The sequence below is a fragment of the Dicentrarchus labrax genome, unplaced genomic scaffold, assembly GCF_905237075.1.
Source record: "Dicentrarchus labrax unplaced genomic scaffold, dlabrax2021, whole genome shotgun sequence".
NCBI classification, from domain to species: Eukaryota; Metazoa; Chordata; class Actinopteri; family Moronidae; genus Dicentrarchus; species Dicentrarchus labrax.
The window spans coordinates 16,931,121-16,953,758 of NW_026136724.1; the positions used below are offsets into that span (position 1 = coordinate 16,931,121).

Sequence of the window (22,638 nt, forward strand, 5' to 3'; positions counted from 1 at the left end):
CAAATAGGGAACAAAGATCTTCTGGGTTTCCATTTTTCTAACCACAGAGTTCAAAGTTGTGTTGTGTTTATTTATTTTTCTTTATTTATGTGACTCAGGGCCATGATCAGATGATATGGAGCACATACAGTATACAGTTTTGAATAATTATCCTGCACCTTAGCCCATCCATTCTGCCCAACACTTGGATGTTGTGGTGGAGCTGCTTCTGTGACAGAGCTACCACTGCAGTTCAACATGTTTAGCATCATGTTGCACTGTTGGGGATTTCAGCGTCAGCCCCAGTGATGGCCAGTAATTAGTATGACTCATACCCCCTGCTGATAACGATATACTATTCCACTGCTGCCTTCTCATGTTCAAATCATTAATAATACATTGCATCCATTTGCACCCCCCTTCAGCCCACCCCCTATGTGTGTGATATGCTTTAGTGCCATCCACAAGGAGCTTTTCTAATGATATCATTTCACTCGTTTGATTAAATGAGATATGACAAACGATGAAAAAAGGATGCAAAATGATCCTCAATGGCCTGTTCCAAGAGTTGATTTTCTGTGGCGCTGAAAGCTCAAAAGAAGCCTCAGAAAACAGTTTACACAGATATAACGGGGTTTGACTGAAATGTGATCTTTATATTAAATCAAACAGCTCCCTCGTTATTTTTACTCACTTCAAGCTGGCTGCTGTCATTTTGTGCCTGAACAGAGCCAGGGATGAAATCGGTGTTAAGCCCCACTAACCCTGTTCGTGGAGTATATGTCCACCGGCAGCCCAATAAGAAGACGGCAGTGACTGGGCCTGTCTGCGGTGGGAGTCTGATGAAACCAAATGAAATCAGCCTGTCGAAGTCAGCCACTGACTTTCTTTTTCTTTTTTCAACCACAGCTCCAACAGCTCTGCCTCTCCTACCCATCGTTCCCTGACACAAACACCACCAAGTATCTGTGCAGATGAGAGCGCCAGAAAATGGCTGAAAAGTCATTTTTCCACACTTTTTTTTTTTTTTAAAGCAAGTGTTCAATTTGTGCAACATGTCTGGGAGGAAATGGAGATTGAATTTATGGTTGTAAGAGAAGGAGGGGAAATAGCTGTGTCTCAGAGCGTCCTCTCAAATCACTCAAAAACTGTTTAGATATAAGATAATCATACACTGCATATAAGAAGCCCCCATAATAACACACTCTAGGGTCAGAGGAAGATATGTACTGTCTTCACCGTTATTGTGCATACATGTCATTCATCAGGAGAAGGTGGTGCATGGGGACAAAATGCAGGAACAAAATGTCTCGACAGTGTGATTCGCAGAATGTACCCTGCTATGCTGCGAGTCATATCAGACACAGGACAAAAACACCCAAGCACACACACACTGAACATCTGCGGGGCCATGACCGCCATTTAAATCTGTATCCCGCTAAATACTGTATCCAGCTGTTTACAGTACACCTAATGAAACAAGTAAAGTTTATTTATATCGACCTAAATCACAAGTTTGTCTCAGAGGGCTTTGCAATCTGTACAGCATATCCTGGCACCCGTGATTCAGATACAGGAGTACTCCTCCTTATCTCTCAAAGGGGAAAGACAGACCTCAGGATGTATATGTAAAGCAAAATATAGTATACCACCAGTACAAGGAATGCAGAATAAAAAAATAAATCAAACCAAAACTTGCACAGTTACAGAGCCAGTAATTTAAAGTTTTCAAGCAAAGTGTACCGGTCAGTCCGAGCGCTTATAGTAGAAATATTTCAGGAGAAACAACTCATCCAAACTCAATTCATTTCAATAAATATGTGCGTTCATTAGATCCACCCATGGAGATGAAGTAAATCCACACAGTTCAACTTTAGTGCAGTGTCATAAGAGCAATGTTCACTCCCATTTAAGCTCTGTTTTAGTCTGCATCAACTGTTGAGATTAATGTCCAACCTTCAGCAGCTAAATGCTCCACTGTGTTCACCAGCTATTCGCTATTGTTGCCTATCAGTGTTTGGTAGCGTACATTCAGTTTATCCAAGTTTTTGCACTGAAAACATCTGCCTGCTGCGGTTGGAAACAAAGTTGATGGCAGTGGTGAATTTAATAATAAAGTTCTGGGCCAGAAAACCAAAACAATAATTAAAAAGAAGCTAAAACACATCGTAGACCAAAAGGAACCTGCTGAATCGGACAATAATAATGCAAGAGACCCCTTTTAATACTGCATTTTGCATTCTGCATTTGATCCATTGTTACTGTAAAAACATTCATCAGTGCAGCTTTAGGAAATGAAAGTCCCTTTTTGATTCTCTGGACCTGATGAGCACAAATAACAGCACACAGTCTTGTATTGTAACTCTAACGAAACACAAGCACAACACAAACACCTCAGTAAAGTCGATTCCCATCACAAATCTTTATGTAAGCACAACCTTTATTTCCTGATGAAGTTTATGGCTCTCATCTATTCAGCATGAGGTAATGAACGGTATCCCATTATGCCCATTTAATTTCACAAGAAGCTCAGTTTCATTAATAAAGCATAAGCTCTTGGTTGAATATTAATATTCATATGCCTGTGCCCTAGCTTATAAAAGTAAAGAGATTTTTACTTTCCAAAGATCATCTTCGGCATTCCCTGTGGAATACCATTGGCATGTTTTCTTTTTCTGTTGTTGAGTGGCCAGCAACTTCAGGCACATTTCCATTGTAAAGCAGCCTAAGAAGCAAAGGTTTACCTCTAATGCTTCTAAGACTGCAGCTGCATTTGTTATTCAGGCCTTAATGCAGTATTTAATCTCCATTTAAAATCCATTTGATGCTAATTAGTCATCATACACTTTTAGCATCAGCAGTGTAATGGTGAAAATGTATTGATTAGCAAGATAATAAGACTGAAAATGAATGGATGCTGATTTATTAGCTTGATGCTTTTGTATGATAATGTGGTTCCCTTGTATTGGAAACCAGTGATCCTTAGGGATCTTAGAGCATGCCAGGTGTTCAGTTACTCTTGGGTGTCAGACTGCAGGAGCTCCTACCCATCATATAAATGGAAATCTGATGCAGTACAGGGTTAATTTTGCTGTGTACAGTGCCTCAGAACTTTTTTAGCTGAATTTTAATGCAACTCCAACTAAATAAATCAAACATGCTCTCTACTATACTCATGTATAACCACGTCAGTAAGACCTTGTCCTGGCGGCCCTGTTTGAACACTGTGGAACTTAATTTATGACTGACAATTAATCTGAAAGAGCCAAAACACTCCAGCGTGGCCGGTGGAGCGTGACAGCGTTGGCGAAAACAGCTCTCGCCCGATTCGTCTCCCAGCCGACAGTCTGGCCCCGTCGCCCAGCGTTTATCTGCCTCCATACGCTTCCCCCCAAAAACTCATTAATCTCTAATGGTTTAATTCTGTGTTTCCAGTATGGCCTGCGTATGTTCTCATTAATGGCTTTTTCAATCTTATTCTATAGAGAAAAGCAAGATTATAAAATGTCTTTCTTCAAAAAAAAAAAAAGGCTTCGAATAGAAAATGTACGTGATCCTTCTTGTAGTTATTTGATGGTGAGTGCTGCAGATAATCGAGTATGAGATCTGGTAGGAGAGATGATGACAGAAAATGAAAATGTCTAAAAGCTTCAAGCGAGTCATAGGCCTAGTTCAAACAAGAATTCTAAACTTGTGAAAGACACTGAAAGACGCAGGGGCAAAAATCTGTAGAGGGCAAGGGGTTCTTTGCTGCAGCAGTTTGTCAATAATTATGAAAAAATGTACTCTATGAAGTTATCCTTTATTGATTCCTGTAGGGAAATGTGTTCAACCCAGTGGCTTTCATCCCACCCACCCCCACATTTTTTGTCAAACAGATAAGGGAAGCAACTAAGAAAAGCATATAAGTTGAATTGTAATGAAATAAAGGCCAGCACGATATTATTAGCAGCCTGTTTGTTTATTTTACCTACACATATCCTATTCATTCAACTTATTTTTCCTCCATATTTTCCCCAGGTCATCCACGCCCTGCCTGAACTCTATGCCCTGCCCTTATCCCACCCTCAAGCCCTGGCCACAATGCCCAGAACATCTTGCTTTTTTAAATTTGGCAGTCATGTTAACAGTTTAGAGTTGCCCACGTGAGCCGTGCGCTTCGAGCACATCTTATCTGTGGTCCCAGCAACGCTTCAACTAGAGAGTCGAGGTAATAATCTCCTTTTTCCATGAGCCACATGGTTCCCAACAAAAATAGACAGTGAAAAGGATCTGTTCATAGTCAGACATTGTACACACATACACCTTTAGTTTCAGTGTTTATATCTCCTGACACCTCCTGTATTCATCTGAGCGATGTTAGACCTCTTAGTTTAAGTTTAATATTTTCTAAATGAATAGATTTAGAAATCAAAACCCCAACATGAGATGACAAAATGCCATGGTCCAGAAGTCCGTCTGCCTTAAAGAACTTTTAAAACAAGACAAATAGTTCTGGTATTTTGTTTTTAACTGTTGTTGGGATTATGGATTCTCACTCTCCCCTTTGGGTATTCGCTCTGTGGTGAAATAAACACAGCCTTCCATATTTCATTCCGCTCATAAAAAAACATTCCTCCTTATTTCCGGGGGCTCAAAGACAAGACAACAATTCAAACTTCCAGTTGTCAAAACAAACCAAATTCTCAAAAAAGAAAGAAAGCGTGCACTTGAATGCATCTCTCACGCATGCTACACAATAGCTTTGAGGCCAATTAGTGGGGAGAATTGCTGTGAAAAAAACTACACAGACCGATCGAAGGGCGAGTCAGAGAGGTGAGAAAAACTTAAATGACATATCATCTGCCCAGTTCTATAAAAGTAACTTTGTGGCATCATCCAAAAAAAAAACAAAAACACAGAGCTCTGTACTTGTGCTCAGAGCGTCTCGGTGTTCCCGGTAGTCACCTTTAACAATAGGATTAGTGCCAAGCTGAGTGGCAAAAAAAAAAGCAGGGGAAGGGAGGATAAAAACTGCCTGGGATCACTGCTATCACTGATGGAGCCTGAACCCCTGAGGGAGCACTCGTCTTTCTGTTTGATTTGTTCTCTGTCATCTAGTCTGTAGCCAGTGGGCTGGGGGCTGTTTGCTTGGCACTGCACAGCCCTTTTATCTGCCGATTGAGAGAAACAAGGAGGGGAAATAGCTCTGTGACCAAACGCTGAACCTTCCTTCTCCCCCTCCTCCGAGGAAATGCTGAAGGAAACCAGCATTGACCCGAGGACTTCAGGCCCTGTTACCGTATACCTGATGTTCCAGACGCTTGTGTGATGATGGGAGTTGTTTGTTTTGACACTGCACAGATGCGCGAACCCCATTCTGTGTGATGAAACTTGCTCTGACTGTCGCCTTGCCTCAGTGTGCTTTATAAATATGACCTACCTGTGGTACTTAAGTGAATTTAGATAGAAGTCAATATCCTCATAATAAAACACCTCTGTCTCACTCCAGCTGATCACCAGTTGTCAGTGTTTGGAGGGGCCTGCAGTCCCAATCGATGAGAAAACAAATTACCACTGGCAACCTCGCCAGAGGGCTGAGGAGAGAGTTTGAGCCACAGCTGCAACTCAACAACAATCAGCCCTGTTCCCCTTCCAAAAAAAGATTGAGAAATACATTCAGTAATGAGACAGCATCTGGGTGATAGGGACCATATGCAGAAGTGATGGATTTGTCTCGATTTTTGACTCTCTTCTTCGGGGAATTTAGCGAGACAGCTAAAGTGTTTGTGATTGGCACCGGGCCCCTCGGCCTCATTTCTCCAGTTGCGGGCTTCTCTCCGGGTCGGCCAAGCGTGTAAACACACATCAGCTTAGCGGGCGCTGGTCCTGCCCTTTGCAGGTGCTCACTGTCAATCCAGGAGGTGGTAAAGTAAATAAAAGTCCATCTGACAACACAGCTCGGACCATCTGCAATCAGAGCTCTAGACCGCGTGGTTGTTCTTCCCCAGTTACTCACACTATGGCACACATATTATCGCATGAAGTACATGATGACATGAAGATTTGCTCCAGTCTAACTGCACTATTTGATTTGCAGAGTTTGCAATAGTCAATTTATTCCCTCCGACCTAAAAAATTTAAAAATCAATCTCGATTAACGTGACTCACATGTAAATAAGACATTCATCAACTGTAAGACTTGATCATGATGCTGAGAAGAAGCTACAGCTGCTCGAAAGAAACGCTCAAACTACAGCCAAGACTGTTTAAATAGGGACTTTACTTTGATCACAATACTCTCAGCTCATTTTGATTAACATCAATTTTTAATGAAGCAGCCACTTGCAGTGGCCTCAAAAGGAATGTTCTTCAGCAGTGAAACAATTTGTCGTGGATGGAAATGGACATTCTTGCAGAGATAAGGATTAGACATTGCATTGCAGTGCCCCATGCTTAATGCTTGCTGATGAGTTTTCATCTATCACTAAGGTATACCAATGCTGTATTCTCATTAGCAAGCATTAAATGTGCTGCAATACAATGCAGCCTCCCAAATGGTCTCCGTTATTGTAATTACATGAGTGGGTTTGTAAATGTAACCACAGAAGCAACATCTTTTACAACATTTCATTTCTCCTAAAACTTATCTGAATGTTATTTTAAAGATAAGCATTTAACTTAATTACAGCTTGCTGTATGAATAATGATCACAGTTAAAAATGAGCCATTTTGATTCATTTGCATTCACAAGTTACATTTTATGACTGGCACCATGCATAGCAGCTACAGCGATATGTATTTCATTTGTGTTTTATTTGGGTCAATTTTAGCCAAGCAGACGGAGCAGAGTGCCAGTCACATCGATGTCTGTATTAGTGTCTCCTGGCATACAGATGAGAATGCGTCTGGTCCAGGAAGAGCGCTGTGATTTCCACTTAATGAGGTTGAGAATAGCCCCAGTCTGAGCAGGTAAGGCCAGACTGTGTTGACCTTTAACACCCCATAACCATCACTCACAAGAGCCTGACAGATTGGAACACAACTGACCGAAGTGCATGCATATCACTCACTGTGAAGAGTCTTGAATCTGTCAGCATGGCAGAGAAGACATCAGGGTGAAGTCAATTCCTAGTTCATCTCCATCCAGCTATCGATCTAGATATCGAACAATATATATACACACTTGTTTCAATTTAAAAAATATATTGAAATCAGAAACTTTGATAGACTGTTGATAAGGAAAAGGGACAGGACTTTGGTTATTTAGAATTCAGCACAAACCAGATTGGTGTGCAAAAGGCATGGCTCCAGCATGCACTGTCAAAAATGCCAATAAATGCAAATATGACCCAATAAATGCAAATATTTCTGTGGCACTGCAAGATTTAAAAGGATTTACACTGACAAGTCTTAAGGTTTGTATTTTCATAGAATATATTCAGTAAAAGTCGGTTGATGTTTTGAAACTACAAAAGAATAAAAGTTTAGCAAGCCTATAACTTTTAAGTGACTCGGCAATGAATGTCAGTTTTGCACCACCATACCACACTACTGGTTTTACCAGATCATGTAAGGCTGTAGCGACAAAACCCCTGAGTGCACCGAACTGAGAAATGGTGCGTTTTCTTATTAAGAAAAAAAGAGAAGTAAGATTGGGTTATTTCTTCCTTTCTGAAGTTACAAATTCCTATGTTAAGGTAATATTTAGCTTCAAAATAAATATTTCTATTTCTGTTTTCATGTAATACTGTGTAGCCTTTGGTGTCTTTGTCTTTCAGACTTTACAGGCCACATTTACAACAGGCCTTCCTGAATGTGCACCTGAAGACACCAAAATCGCATTCCCGTGATGGATTAGCTTTCGTGCTACCTCAAGATTCTTTCTCTCTGTATATTGGTGGGCCATTTTGAAATGTTGTAAAATACTCTACACCATTTGAAAGCCACAAGCAGGTTTGATCGATAACACTATTCCACGTAACTGCATGGTTATGGTCACAAGTGCTGCTAAACACTCAATAAGGCATGACCTTCACTGAGGGCACGGTGTGGTCATGGAGGGAACACCAACAAAACAATTATCTCAGCTCGTTTCCCCCACTGCGCACCCACCATACATCATTGTTTTATCAAAATCGAAAAGGCCTGACTGTATGCAGCTACCAAGAACTCCTCTGTCCATGGATCGATGGCTGATTATAGCTCCCGCTGTGGTTTAAGCACCCTTCATTGCAAGCCAAGTCCAACTCTAGACCAGCATGAGTCAGTGTAGATGGTTGCTAGATTATAGGCCACATTATAGCCATCATATTAATGCAGTGGAAACAAAATCCTGAGTTATTGTCTCTGTAAGAGACGTAAAAGAAATGCTGTTGTTCAGAGAAAGCCGTGTTTTTCTGTTTTGAGCGAGGAAGCAAACGCAACACGGAACAGAGGAGCCACCTTCTGCTGGATGTGACATTCATTAGATTTAGGCCATCGCAAAGTTATTAATATTTGACAAAGAAAAAAAGGAAGACCACAACAAAGACTTCAAACATGGCATTGTTCTGACGCGCCCACGCTAAACCTGTGATTTTTCAAGTCGAGAACTCAGCCAAGCTTCAGGATAGTCTCATTATGCAGTTGCTATCATCAAATGCACTCAGTCGGGGCTTCACTTGAAGAGTTTGCTGTGTCTCTTCTTGAAAGGAACCGCACTGATAAAAGAAGGTCTCTTATCAGTTTCTCCGCTCGTCCCGCAATCTGCAATTTTCTAGACTCACTTTTCCCCCCTCGCTGTCATAAGAATATTAAAACATGTCAAGACATAAAAATCATTAGCCCCTTCGGTCTGACATTTAAATACAGGCAATTCTCTGAGTCATCTGGGGACACGTCCTCCTCTTGTAGAAATGTCAGACTAATAAGGTACAAACAGCCACTGTAATCCGATTCAGTGTTCATCTTTAAGCATAAGATGCAATCAAGGTATTCAGCCCTCTGGTATCCCAGCAACATGTCTGTGTCTCTCCTCCGGAGCTTCTAAATCTTTTCTTCTGACCTATACATAAGGGAGTAGGAGGGGACAGGCTGGTTACTGGGAGGAATGGGTGTTCATTTCTGCCCAGCCGCCGATGCTGATGTTCAAAGGACTGGCACATTTAGTTCATTTAGTCTCATTCTCATTTTTACAGGTCGTGACCAGAGAATGTGTCAGTGTGGACTTCCTCTGACATTCACAACAGGAGAGCTGATACTGGCACTGCCCGGGCCTGAGTAAAAAAACTATTCCTAAGGATATTTTAGTGTCTTTGTTTAGCATCTCAGCTACCAGTTGGTCAGGGTTTGCCACATATTGTTTTGTCCATCCATCCATTATGTATAACTGCTTATCCTTGGCAGGGTTGTGGAGCCGATCCAAGCTGACATCGGGCAAAAGGTGGGGCACACCTTGGACATGGCCTAGTTCATCATAGGGCTGACAACCATTCACACTCACATTGACACCTATGGGCAATTTTAGAGGCACCAATAACCTATTAACCTGCATGTCTTGGGACTGTGAGGAAGACGGAGCACCTGAAGGAACCTCACGTTGACAGAGGGAGAACATGGAAACTCCACACAGAGAGGTCCCAGCCACAGAAAGGCCCTTGCTGTGAGGCGATAGCGCTAACCACTGCACCCCCAGTTGTGCCATGTTTTTTTGTTTATTTTTGCTTACTTTTAAGCCAAAAATTGTAGTTGGCCCAGGGAGTGCAATTAAATTTATTTTACTGTTGAAGGTGTGCTTAAAATGGACTATATAGTCCTAGGACCATTTCCTTGTTTAAAGGCTAATCTCCAAGAGTCCAGCTCCACTAACTAGCCTTTTCTGGAGCTTTCAACCATATAATATGGTCTTCATCAGTGAATGGAGTCTGCTAAGTGCCTATGATTTCATCCAAGGTACTTTACATTTTTTTGCAGACTTTTATTTTTAGCCTAAAAAAACATGAAACACAGCTCAAATCAGTTCTGGTGCTGCCCTTAACAAAACAGTCAAGTCACTCACATTTCACTCATATATAAAGTACAGGAGCCCGCTTATCCAGTTCAAACTGGCCTATCAGGTCAGAGCTCTAAAATGGAGAGTTGACAAGGTTAACAAGAAACATACTAACCACTTTCTTATACCAACAAGGCCTCAATTCATTCCTCATTATGTTAAATTTTTTATTAAATCCAACCCCATTTTTGATACTAATTATGGTATGGCATTTAGCAATAGCAATTCAATATTTTTACATTCAGTAATTACTTACTGCTATACTAACTCTATACAGTAGTTTGTGGCAGAGTCCGCCATACCTATACTGGATTCACAGGAAATAAATCGTGTGTAGTCCAGAGTTAGAATTTGTTTTTATTTATTTCAAATTTTCTTCTAATGATAATAACGTAACTGTCCTTTAAATGAAGGTTGAACTGCTCGTTTATCCTGAATGTTTGCTGGCCTTTTAAACCTTTGTCTTAAATAATACTTAAATGTTTTACTGCTGTGGGCTGTCCCATCATATTGTGCATTCTGTCCTAATTCAAGCCCACCATATGGGGTCATACAATGACAGCTACACAATGTAAACAAGACCTGGAATGAGTACAAGAGTGCATTTACTTTTGAATAAAAGTCTTAATCAACTTAATCATGTGCAGTAAGTCAAAAACATAAAAATTCAAAGGAGAAGGAAACATGAACAGTGTTTTTCGTCACATAGAAAACACCAATATTTTGCTGTTGAGCTCATCTCGGTAGTGCGATGATTTCAGCCGAGGACAAAGGGTTGCTAGGATAAAGTGGAGCAATGTGAGGTGGGATGTGATGACAGACGAGATGTGGGTGGTGTTGTTGCTGGTGGCAGCTGTAGTCTTAATGGCAGTGCTATGTTTCTGTACCATTCCTTGTTCGTCACTGTATGTTGTATATACTGTAGTAGGGACCTTTGCTGCTGCTGACTGCCCAGATTACAGGATTACTGTCGTTGCAGACTGTTCGACACCTTTAAGTCAGGCCAAAGCTCCAATCCTTTTTCTGGCAATGGGGATTTATATCATTCAAATCCTCCCTGCAGCTAAGATAAAAAATATATTAATATAATCTCACAGAATTGTCACAGAGTGAAATCATTCTGATGTGTGCAGCCTCAGGAATGTTAATTAGTGCTGAGGTCAGAAAGAGTCCTATCAGGAAAAGCAGGGCAAATATTTGAACCAGCATAGGTGTGTTTGATTTATCTACCCAGACACACAGCCTAAAAAATATAACCCAAGCAGCTCTCACGTATCTTCAAAGTGGGCTCTGTATTCCCTACTGTCTCGCCCAGGTCATGGCTATCAGGTCATTTATCAAGCGAATTAAGTGTATCACACACTCCGATGTGTTGTCCGGTGCTTTTATCGCCCCCAGTAGGAACACATACTGACAAACATACACACACATAGAGGACTTGTAGCGGTCAATTGGGGATTGTGCAGCTCCATCCAGCAATCCATATCTTATATTTGCCCCAACATAGAGCCATCGAGGGCGGGGTATTTGTCTCCCAGATCAGCTCCTAATGTGCACTATCACGTGACAGAGGCCCTTTGGGTGTCATACTGGCAGACCAAGCACATCCATCTGAGCCCTAAAGAGACCCGTGCCTCCCTTCAGTAGATGAAATGAAAGGAAGCCAGGGGCCAATTTGTTCCTAGAGAACAAAAACGCATACAGACTTTTGCTGTAGTCCTTAAATTGGGTTTTGATATACCAGATAAGATCTGCCATAATGCAGGTGATGATCACAGTTAGTCAAAGCGTTCTGTGGGCTTCAAGCTCGATAACATCGCTCTGCCTCTCCACCAGCGAGATCCCTGGCTTCAGCCCCACGGCCTATCTTGTCATGCCACAGCTGATTTGACACATCAATGGTGACAGGCGGCTCTGGCCTGAACTAAGCCAAATGACCCACATAGAAATGCATGGTCCTCCTGGTCCTGCAACAGCTCCATGGAGCCATCCAACTTACGTGCAAGTCTGCAAGTATGATCTAACTATCATTTTAATGAATCTTACAGCAATAAGAGCAATAGCATTGATATCCCCCTTCAACTATTAACAATGAAAGGCTGAGAAGATAAAAAAAAAAGACCCAAAAAAAACACAACTCAGTTCCAGCAGAAAATGATTGTGAGCAATTCCCAGACATGGACACCATTTCCTGACACCCTATATACCATTTTTGATAGCAGAGCAGCAGAAAAAACCTAATAAAGATTTGGGTCATCACAGTAGACAGTAGATTCATCCGGCTAAAACAAAATTGTCATCACTCTGCTTTGCTGAGCTAGAGCTTAAAGGGAAGGGAGGAAGCCAGGAGGGGAAATGGGCGAGCAAAGAGATAGAGAGAGCAGCTGTGTTGTGGTGTATTGCGCTGTCCCTGTCAGGCCGAGCTTATTGAATTGATGTCACTCCTTTTAAACTCCAGTGGGTTGGGTCGCTGTGTGCAGGTGTGTGTGTGCGTCAAGGAGAGAGGGAGGGAAATACTGATAACTGTGGTTTTCCTGTGAATCTGGAGGGCCTGGCGACCTTCCAAAGATTCAAGGAGGTTTCTGAGCCCCAGGCTTTCCAGCAGCCCCGGCAATACGATCAAATTCACCTCCAATTCAGCACACATTTGTGTTTGTGAAAATGTCGGGGTGCTTATGTGCAGGGCTTGCTGCATGCACGTTCATGTGTGGGTGCCTGTGAGCAACAAGCAAATGTGTTGTTTCAGACAACCACTCCCACACACCTTCAAATACACACTAAAAATAGCTAGCAGGGAAAAGACCTAAACTCTGTTACTCTGATTTTTTTTTTTTTCACTACATCCCACATGCCTTGAAGTGTCCGTGTGAGATTGTTGTCAAAAGTTTCTCAGCCATTACCAAGGGGGAAAATCAATATGTGACCATAGAGAAAAAGGGTACCTGGTCTGTGGAGAGAGTTCCTTGCAAGCCTTAGTGAAATTGTGCATTTAATCCAATTTATATGGAGCACTCAATCCATGTGTGAAAGAGAAGACGAAATGAAAGCCTCCTCTTATGAAATGGATGTGCTGTAGTATTTCCCTTTGACGACGATGGAGCTCGCTGCTCATGAGTCACGATGTGAAGAGCATGAAAATGATTTGTCAATGCGTCACAAGTTTTTGAATCTGAAAAGATCAAATATTGATATGGCAGAAAGTATAATTCAGTTTTGGTCCCTCTCTCTTTCTCTTGTCTCTCGGGTGCAATTACAATTATGACTAAACTCAGAGATTAATCTTATAAATTCACACTGACTCAGCTGCTGCCTACTGGCTGTAATCTTTTTTACTGCAGCAATTTCAATATTCAGCGGAATGGAATTATCTATGAAATAGAATGGTCAAAAGCACAGTGGACACTTTTTTGAAGTGAATTCGTAATTGTAATTGTGAGTTGCAATTATATGTAAAGTCAAAGTGATGCAAATGGGTGCAAAGTCATCTTAGTGGGTGAGAACTGAGGCAATCTGCACAAGCTCTTACAACCTGAACCGAAAGAAGTGCACTCAATCAGGCATCATGACATCAATTTATGTATGTATGAAGAGAAGAGAGGCTTTAAGGACAATAACTGAAAGAACTTGAGTGCATCATAAGTCAAAAACAGTCAGAAACTAAGCTATCACACAAACACAGCATGGGCACACTCCAGGCCCAAATATGGCCATTTTGTCTATGTCTACGTCTATGCACTTGTGACATTGTACTGTAAGTAGCAAGGAATGGGTTCAGTAACGGTTAGTAATTATTTATTAATTCTGTATAAAATTAATTAACAATAGTGTATTAGTGCTTTGTTTACATCTTTTCTCTGCTGCCCCCAAGTGGCCACAAAATGAAATTGATGCAGGTTTAAGTTCTGCCACTTTAAGTAGAATTCACTTGTGGTTACTTAACTCAGCAACGACTATTTAAAACGCCATTAGTCACAACTCATAAACCCTTTATAAATTGTGCATAATTAGGAAGTGGTAGGCCTAATGCTTTACCATTTTTATAACAGAAACCTGAACAGGTGTTGTGTAATTATACAGCCAATAATAAAGTGGAGGGGTCACTGGGGAGAACTGCCTGCCAACACCATCAATCCATAAAATAAAATCTCTCTTTATTTACCTCTCTCTCACTCGTCTTACGGGCCCCAATAATTCAGTGGCTTTAGTTCACTTTTTACTGTACGGCTTCACGGTGTAGCACAGCCGAGTAATAGGCAATTGACTTTTTTTTGCAAAAAGGCTTGTACAGAGGTGAAATAAATATGAAATTGTTATGCGTCGCTGATAATGTTTTTAATTTGCATCCTCAGCTGCAGTCATTAGGACTTTTACTCTTTAAAAGGAGAAGCTCCATCCATTTGCAGTCCAGCTCCGTCAAAGTGATGTCAGAGTGGTCTGTGTAAAGTATCAGGCGGTGAGACAGGTCTGACTGGGGTTGTCTCTGCTGCATGTTAGCCTGCCTGTCCTCATTAGATGTTGAGAGATTGACACAACCCCCCACACCCCCCACCCCTTTCCCCTTCAGCACAGATGAAGCTCTGTGAACGCTGGCAGGGTGTGAGCAATAATGAATCACTATTAGCCTGGGTCACACTGGCTGACAACCAATTTACAGGGTAGAAGAGGCTGCAGATACTGACATCCAGGTAAATCTGAGTGTTTAACTGCTTCATCCTGGGGTAGCACAGGTATTTTCAAAGCACGTATCATGGTAAGATAAGACGTATTCTATCTTATCTCCTGATATTTGTCTTTTCACCCCAGGTCGTTTCGATGCAAAGTAATGAAGGACATTTCTGCATGAATGCTGCAGCGCAAGTTCAATATCTTTTGGCCCTTTATCTGACCTTGCCATAAGTGAGTACATTCTGACCTCTAGTGGTGGAAAATAATAGCAACATCAGGGATGCATTGTTTCATTTCAGTACAAAAATGCTGTCAGATTTTATTGTCCAAGTTGTCATGTGATAGGAAAGATGTCAACTTTCTCCTCAATAAAGTGAGAAGCAACTGTTACAATTACATCCATCAGAAATGACAAAACTCCCAAGTTTGTGAGAGCACTTTATGTACTCCATATGCTGTGTGTTTCTGAGACAACAGACTATGGGACATATCCTCTTAGCAAGAAAGACAAATATTTACTTGACATGTGGCTCATAAAGCATGATAGCAAGCATATAATAAGTTATATTATAACCCATAATCCTACAAAATTACATTGAGCACTGAAACCTTTGTTCTTAATCATATCATAATGAATGATGATGCATGTGATAAATGCATTGACGTCTCATGTAAACTACTGTATGAACAGCGAAACGCTTGTAAATTAATTACAGTGCATTTATGATGTCCTACGCTAAACATTAACAAAGTAAACACTTTATTGGCCAGCTGAAGCAGAGCTCAGCGTGCCTTTAATAAAAAAAACTCTGAGTCATTCCAGGAGGGAAGTGTAGAAATTAACGACCAGAACATCTGCTGGAAACTCAAAACCTCCTTTATGGATGACAAACAGACCATCTGCGTTGCCAGTCTCATGTCAAAAAAAAGCAGAAAGGGCCATCAACTGAAGAAAATGAAGTTCAATTAAAAGTGACTTTGGAAAGATGACTTTATGCTCACGTTTTTCTTGAAGGTGACAGGACAGCCGAGTACGGACTGCTCCATCAGTCAGGGGTAAGACTGCAAGTGTTCGTTCCAATCAATCAGTAAAATAACCTTCTGCAGCTCTGGGTCAAAATGAAAAGCTGAAACTCTTGAGTCTTTGTGGCATACCAAAAAATGATGGCGAGAGATTGGATTCTTTTTTTTTCAACATCAATGTCCTGTCAGTTCCTTTCAGCAAGTTCTCGATGCCTACCTGTTCCCCAGCTGCCCTGGCTGAGCTGAATTAAACAGCTGAAATGTAAATTTGACATGTAACCAGCAGTGGAATGCATGGACATGTAATGCAAGTACTGTACGTCAATATATATTATTATTATTATTTCTTTTATTTGAACAGGGACAGTGCACAATAAAACATTAACCCTGTATATAACAAGGAGAGATGCATTGCACCGGGTTTTAGCAAACTGCTATTTTCCACCTGTAGTCCCTGGGCAGGTAAATGGAACATACAATAAATTAAAAACAGAGGTACTTGTACTTTACTTGTCGTTTCTTTTCATGCAACTTTCTACTCCACTTCGCTATATTTTTTTGAAAGCTTTAGATATTAGTTGTTATGAATGAAATTACCCAACAGTATATACAAGTTCAGCTAAAACGTTTAGTCAATTAATCAATTAGTCGATTGATAGAAAAATGAATTGCCAACTATATTGATATAGTCTTTTTTCGCGCAACATTTCATGGTTCCAGCTTCTCAAATGTGAGAATTTGCTGATTTTCCTTTAATTTATTTTTAATAATTTTGAGGTTTGGACTGTTGTGAAGGTGTCACTTTGGGCTCTGGGTAATTTGGACAGCTTTTCTCACTATTTTCTGAATTTCTACGAACCAAGCATCCATCAATTAAAGAAGAAATTAAGAAAGAAAATAATCAGATTAATCCATCATGTTAGTCATCAATATACAAAGCAGTAAAAGTTCTCAGGGTATTAAATTTAGAAACAATGTGTTTTGTTGCTTAAAAAATCCACTTCTGGAAGAGGAAGATTGTGTAATTTCCTCTTTCAAAAGTTATAGTGTCACTCTCGCCTCATACCACATCCAAGCAATAAATTTAGCCAGTGACTCATACCACAAACATAGCTTCTACAATGAATTTACATTTCCTCTAAACACCCATTGTAAGAAATTAATTAACTTAATTGTTTCCTGGCAAACATTAGTAACCACTTGAGATCGTCTGTCTTTGTTTCCACATTTCTAAAAACAGCTCCTGAGTTTAAATGCAAAGCTGGCAGTACGATCTGTTTTATTTCTTTCTAAAAATGTTCCCTATATCTTCAGTGATTACGACATGGCGAGGAGTCCACGGCTCTAATCAGACACCGGAGAGGGTCACTAGGGCCAAACACAGCTTGTTATCTGGCCTCGGCTCACTGACGGTCAAAGCTCCCAACGAGGCGCTTCCCTACAATCAAAAGAAGTCCGTACGATGTGCAGTTAATCAAGTTACAATCACAGAGGCCATGTGGAGGCTGTAGGTGGGTACAACTGGACTTCAAGTGGACAGAATGAAAACTAAAGATAAATAGTCTGCACGCTGCTGCTCTGGAGTTGTGCAATACATTTATCAAGGAGAAAGAACGCTAGCGAGCAGACTATTTTTCTCTGTCTATTTGTTATTGTTCTGGAGCATAAAAATAGCAACAAATACGATAAAGGCTTTGTGGATGTTTACAGCATATAGTATGATAGAATATGACAGAGAAAAAGAAATATGAGGAAAGTATAAATGTGTGGAGGAGTTTACCACAACAACAGACAAATTAAATGATAAATTGATTTAAAATGAGAAGCTTTCTTATTAGGTTTTTAATAAAATCAATGATGTGAGCAGAAATTGGAAAGCAGCATGGTGCAGACTGCCGTATTTTGCTGTTAAATGAAAGATGTAAAAACCTAATGAGTGTGTTGACCACTGTGTTGAACCCTCATAACAAGCTCAAAACTGACTTTGAAAAGTGATTACATTGCCCATTCAGCTGCAAAATACACTTGGCATTAGTTGTACACTGAAGTTAACCTTTTGCGGTACTTTGCCACCAGATGGCGCCATATGCTGAGAGCTAGTGGTAGAGCTCAATGAAAGTATCATGGAGACAGGCTGCAGTCATGGACCATAGTGCTACACCCAACATGATTGCTGAATATTTCATAATGAACATATTTTTTATGTTGGCTTTAACTGTGTTGCATTATTTATAATTAGTTCATATTCACAGTTTCATCAGTTTAAGATGAATTTGAGCACGGAGGTAATGCTTTTCTTATTATTGAGTGTGGATTAAGGATCTTACAAATCTTAGTTTAGATCAGTGGTTCCCAGCCTTTTTGACTTCTGGACTCTTTTTTTTAGAATTTGAAGGATTTTGAATTAGCCTTAGAGGTGAACAAATGCAATATTTCACAAATATAAAGGCAAAAATCATGAAGAAAATCTGAAAAAATAATAATTTGTTATTTTTGTTTTTGTCCTTTCTTATAATGTGGTAACCTTTCAGATGTTTCCTTGGAAAACACCCATTTAGACTGTGAATAAGATGTTAGGGTTAGTTAAGGGTTAAAAGTGCCTGCTCTGCCTCTAAGACTCCGCCTCCTTTGGGTGACTCAACAAAACAGGAAGAAGGAAGTGCTCGAAGTCTAAGCACGTATATCTGTCACAGGACTTTGGTTCCCAGGTATGGTTTGCTCTCACTTTCTTATGGAAATGCTATATATGATGATATTCAGTTTGCACTTTAAAGCCTTAAAGACTGATCTGTGTTCAGCAGTCCGTAGTCACATAGCTTCTGCTTCTTGGCACAAACAACGCCCCTGTGTCTGATCAGTGCCTGCACCTTTGCCCTACTTTCGTTTCCAGAGCGAAACAGGAGTGCTGGTGTCAGAATGGCAAGCAGGCTCTCGCTCCCGGGGGTGGACCTCTCCTGTCCCATATGCTGTGAAATCTTCAGAGACCCGGTGGTCCTAAAGTGCAGCCACAGCTTCTGTGCATCCTGTCTGCAGAAGTACTGGACACACGCACGGGGCCGCGACTGCCCTCTGTGCAGAACCCAGTCCGTGGACGACCCCGTACCCAGCCTCACCCTGAAGAACCTCTGCGAGTCTTACATTGAGGAGAGTGAGGGTCCGGAAGATACGTCAGGGGAGCTGTACTGCGATCCAGGGGAGATGTGCCCTCTGCACGGGGAGAGGCTCAAGCTTTTTTGCCTGCCGGACAAGGAGCCCATCTGTGTGGTTTGCCACACCTCAAGGAAGCACAAACAGCACGATTGTTGCCCTGTCAGCGAGGCTGTCGTAGACGTGAAGGTAAACACTTTGCCTTTGAGATAAAATGTAGAACTAAGGTGGAATAATGATGTGCTTTTCCTTGGGGTTGTTACTCTACGTTCCCTGAATAGATGTTCTGTTTTGTCTTCAAGGATGTTGCCGGCTTAAAGTTTTAAAGGTTAATCTGCTTCTTTTCAAAAGGCCTTCAAATTAATTTTCTCTTTATTTTCCACTCAGGAGAAAATGAAGTCAGCCCTCAGCTCTTTGCAGGAAAAGAGGGATGCTTTTGACCAAATGAAGAAAAACTACGAGGACATCGTGGCATACATTCAGGTGTAGTAGGATTCTTTCTCGTAAATCCACAGAAGTCACGCTGCCATCTCCAAGCCACTCTCACACGGTCCTTGTTTCAGGTCCAGGCTCGATTTGTGGAGAGACGAACCCGTGAGGAGTTTGAAAAGCTTCACTCTTTCTTAAAAGCCGAGGAGGAGGCCAGAATGCGGGCGCTGACAAGTGAGGAGGAGGAGAAGAGTCGGGCAATGATGCAGAAGATTGAAGAAATTACCAGAGACATAACATCCGTGTCTGAATCCATCAGAGTTTTGGAGGAGGAGATGGCTTTGGAGGGCGTCTCTGTCCTTCATGTAAGTTTGCAAATGTGGATATTTGCATAAAAATCCAAGTTCTATTTTTAAGTCTTTAAGTGAGTTTGCCTCTTCCCCCCCCCACAGAAATGCAAGAGGACTCTGGCAACGTGAGAAAAAGCTTTATCTTTTAAACTTTACTTTTCTTTTGCTTGCATAACAACATGCATAAACTGCCTAACTCTTCTCCCTGCAGAGCCAACTGCCCCATCCAAGATCCTGTTATGGCCCCCGGAGCACTCATAGATGTGGCCAAATATGTAGGCTCTCTGTCCTTCCACGTATGGGAGAAGATGCATAAAATCATCAAATACAGTGAGTACATACTCTAAACTCTAAACTTTTAGATGCAGTTTTTGCCTCATGTATTCCTGAGGTGGACAGAAGGTCGTGATTCTGAATGAACTACCGGAGACAGCTGACAGTCTGCCATGTTTTCCTCAGCCCCAGTGACTCTGGATCCCAACACCGCTGCCCCGTGGCTCATCCTGTCAAACGACCTCACCAGCGTCTGTGACAGTGATGATAAGCAGAAGCTGCCCGACAACCCAGAGAGGTACGACCCCGACACCGGCGTACTGGGCCGCGAGGGCTTCAGCTCAGGCAAGCACTCCTGGGACGTCAGCGTGGGGGATAACACGGCGTGGGTTGTCGGCGTGGCTAAAGCGTCCGTCCAGAGGAAGGAGAAAGTGTCTTCGGTGCTCAAGAACGGCTACCTGTGTGTGTACTTTTACCACAAAATGTACTTCGCTGGTACCTCTCCTTTAACGAGGCTCAACTTGAAGAGGAACCCGCAGAGGATCAGAGTGCAGCTGGATTGTGACAAGGGCAGGGTGTCTTTCTACGACCCACATGACAATACACACATCTACAGCTTCAAGCACGCCCTTACCGAGAGAGTCTTTCCTTACTTCTGGGTGGGCTGTCAGCAGTGTCCTTTGACGGTCGAGCCGCTCGAGGTTTCTGTGAGAGCTGTCGAGTATTGTTGAAAGTACATTTGCAATCAAATACCTTATCTTTTTTTCTTCAGCACAAACGGAATGGGAAGGTTTTTTTTGAATTGCACATAGTGTGTGGAGAGCTCCCAGAATATGAAATCAAATTGCATAATTTAAGCACTTTTCTTTCCTGGTTCAATACAATGTCTTGTACAGCCTTTTCCAGTTGAAAAAATTATAAATACTTTGTCTCTGATCTCCAATTTGATCTCTGCACTTTTGAACTGCTACCTTCGCACTATATGCTATTTCTTTAAAATGTACTGTATAGATATGTTTGTGTAAAACACAGCCTGGCTGCTTAATGTGTGTTTTATAATGGTGCAGTGTAGCCTGAATACATTTATTAGTCTGGCTTTGGTTTGATGGATTAAAGTTTGTGAAATGATTCAGAATTTGCATGTCAAACTCTAAATGTGTGTTTGTTTTTCTGAAGCTCATTTCTGTTATGTTATGGATATATGGAAAACACGGAATGTGCTTTATGTGCAAATGCTAATGATGATACAGAAATTTGAGAGTGCTCAAATAAATATATAATTTGCAGAATTTTCAGGACCTCCCTTGATTTTGTGCAGCCGTCATGTCTCGCCTATATTGAAACGATGAATGCTTTGTTTAAGGAGGAATTACATTCTCCTCTCACTTTAGGGTTAGTAGTACAGAGGCCATTAGGCTATATAAAATGATTAACAGTGTAAAATTACTATTTGCTGGCATTTCAATATAGGAAACTATACATGGACTCCAGTGCAAAGTAAATCATTTGACAGCTAAAGATGGCTATGGATATTACAGTGGACTGTTCTTTATATATATCTAAAAGTAAGTTCATAAGACTAGTAAATTGTGTGGGATTTAATTGTGTGTTGCAATAGGTGATGAAGATTTCTTATTTTGAAATTTAAATTTCATAAGTCTGTATATATTACCAGTGGTGAAAGAAGTATTAAGATCCTTTAAGTTACTTAAGTACTTAGTACTAGTACCACACTGTGAAAGAAGTCCTGAATTCAAAATCCTATTTAAGTAAAAGTATTAAGTATTACCAGCATAATGTACTTTATACTTTAGTACCAAAAGTAAAAGTATTCGTTATGCAGTTAAATGGTTCCTGTCAGTGTTTTCCTAATATATATGAAGTTTTTTGATTAATATTACAGCTGCATTAATGTGTATGTTGCATTTTACTGCTGTAGATGTTTGAGGTTCAGCTCATTTTAACTACTGTATATACTGCTGGGTAGTTCAATCTACAGAAACCCATCATATTCTGTAAGATCATCGTATTTGTAGCATCGCTGTCCTGTGAGAACCACATATATCTAAAAAGTCGACTTTTCATGAGCTCAGAAAAACACCTCTGATTTCAGCTCTGTCACGATGCATTTTCCAGCTAATAAAAGGAGGGGTTTTAAATAAATGAGGAAGAAAGAGAATTACCTGTCAGCACATAAAGTAACACTTGATCCTGCAGTCTATCACAAGCATTCAGTATCATCAAACCTGGAGATAAATGGTTTTCACTGAACAGTAAGTGTATGCATTGTACTCTGAAGGAAGATCAAGTAACTAAAGTTGCATAAAATGGGCTCAAAACTCAAGTAAAGTATAATAATTAGGCTTATATACCTTGAATTTGTACCTACAGTAGTACAGTAGGCCACTAGGGTAAATGAATTTAGTTACATTCCACCACTAAATACATTATATCAGTTTGTGTGCTACAGTAAGTATTCTAAATTGTATCTGTGTAAGTGAAATTACTGTGAAAATACTGAAATCTTTGGGTTTTTTTTTTGTTTTTTTTTTTTACATTTTTGATATTTTAACAACATGTCTTCATCCTACCCCTCCCACTGAACTGCAGCATGGCCCGTCGACATTACCCTATTCTTCACTCCTTCACCTAAAGCAACTTAAACCAATGTGACAACGTTTGGTTACTTATGTGAGAAAATAAATATACTTACTGGCATCATTTGTGAAGCTGGAGGTTGAACCTCAGCCCTCAGAAGGT

General features: G+C 40.8%; 1 protein-coding gene across 1 annotated transcript; it reads left to right on the forward strand.

Annotated features, from left to right (window-relative positions):
• The first annotated feature begins 18,293 nt into the window (after positions 1–18,293).
• trim35-14 (tripartite motif containing 35-14) lies at positions 18,294–21,167 on the forward strand. The gene is made up of 7 exons (XM_051392411.1): positions 18,294–18,387; positions 18,570–19,015; positions 19,214–19,309; positions 19,390–19,620; positions 19,708–19,730; positions 19,817–19,935; positions 20,065–21,167. The coding sequence occupies exons 2-7, from the start codon at positions 18,596–18,598 to the stop codon at positions 20,607–20,609; spliced, it is 1,434 nt and encodes a 477-aa protein (XP_051248371.1). The 5' UTR covers positions 18,294–18,387; positions 18,570–18,595; the 3' UTR covers positions 20,610–21,167.
• The last annotated feature ends 1,471 nt before the right edge of the window (positions 21,168–22,638 follow it).

What these genes read in the sequence shown, in the direction of transcription:
- trim35-14 (XM_051392411.1), top strand. Translation starts at nt 18,596, where the DNA reads ATGGCAAGCAGGCTCTCGCTCCCGGGGGTGGACCTCTCCTGTCCCATA. An exon ending in TGCAAGAGGACTCTGGCAAC is followed by an intron (nt 19,731 to 19,816) that starts GTGAGAAAAAGC and finishes TTCTCCCTGCAG; the next exon opens with AGCCAACTGCCCCATCCAAG. An exon ending in GCATAAAATCATCAAATACA is followed by an intron (nt 19,936 to 20,064) that starts GTGAGTACATAC and finishes TGTTTTCCTCAG; the next exon opens with CCCCAGTGACTCTGGATCCC.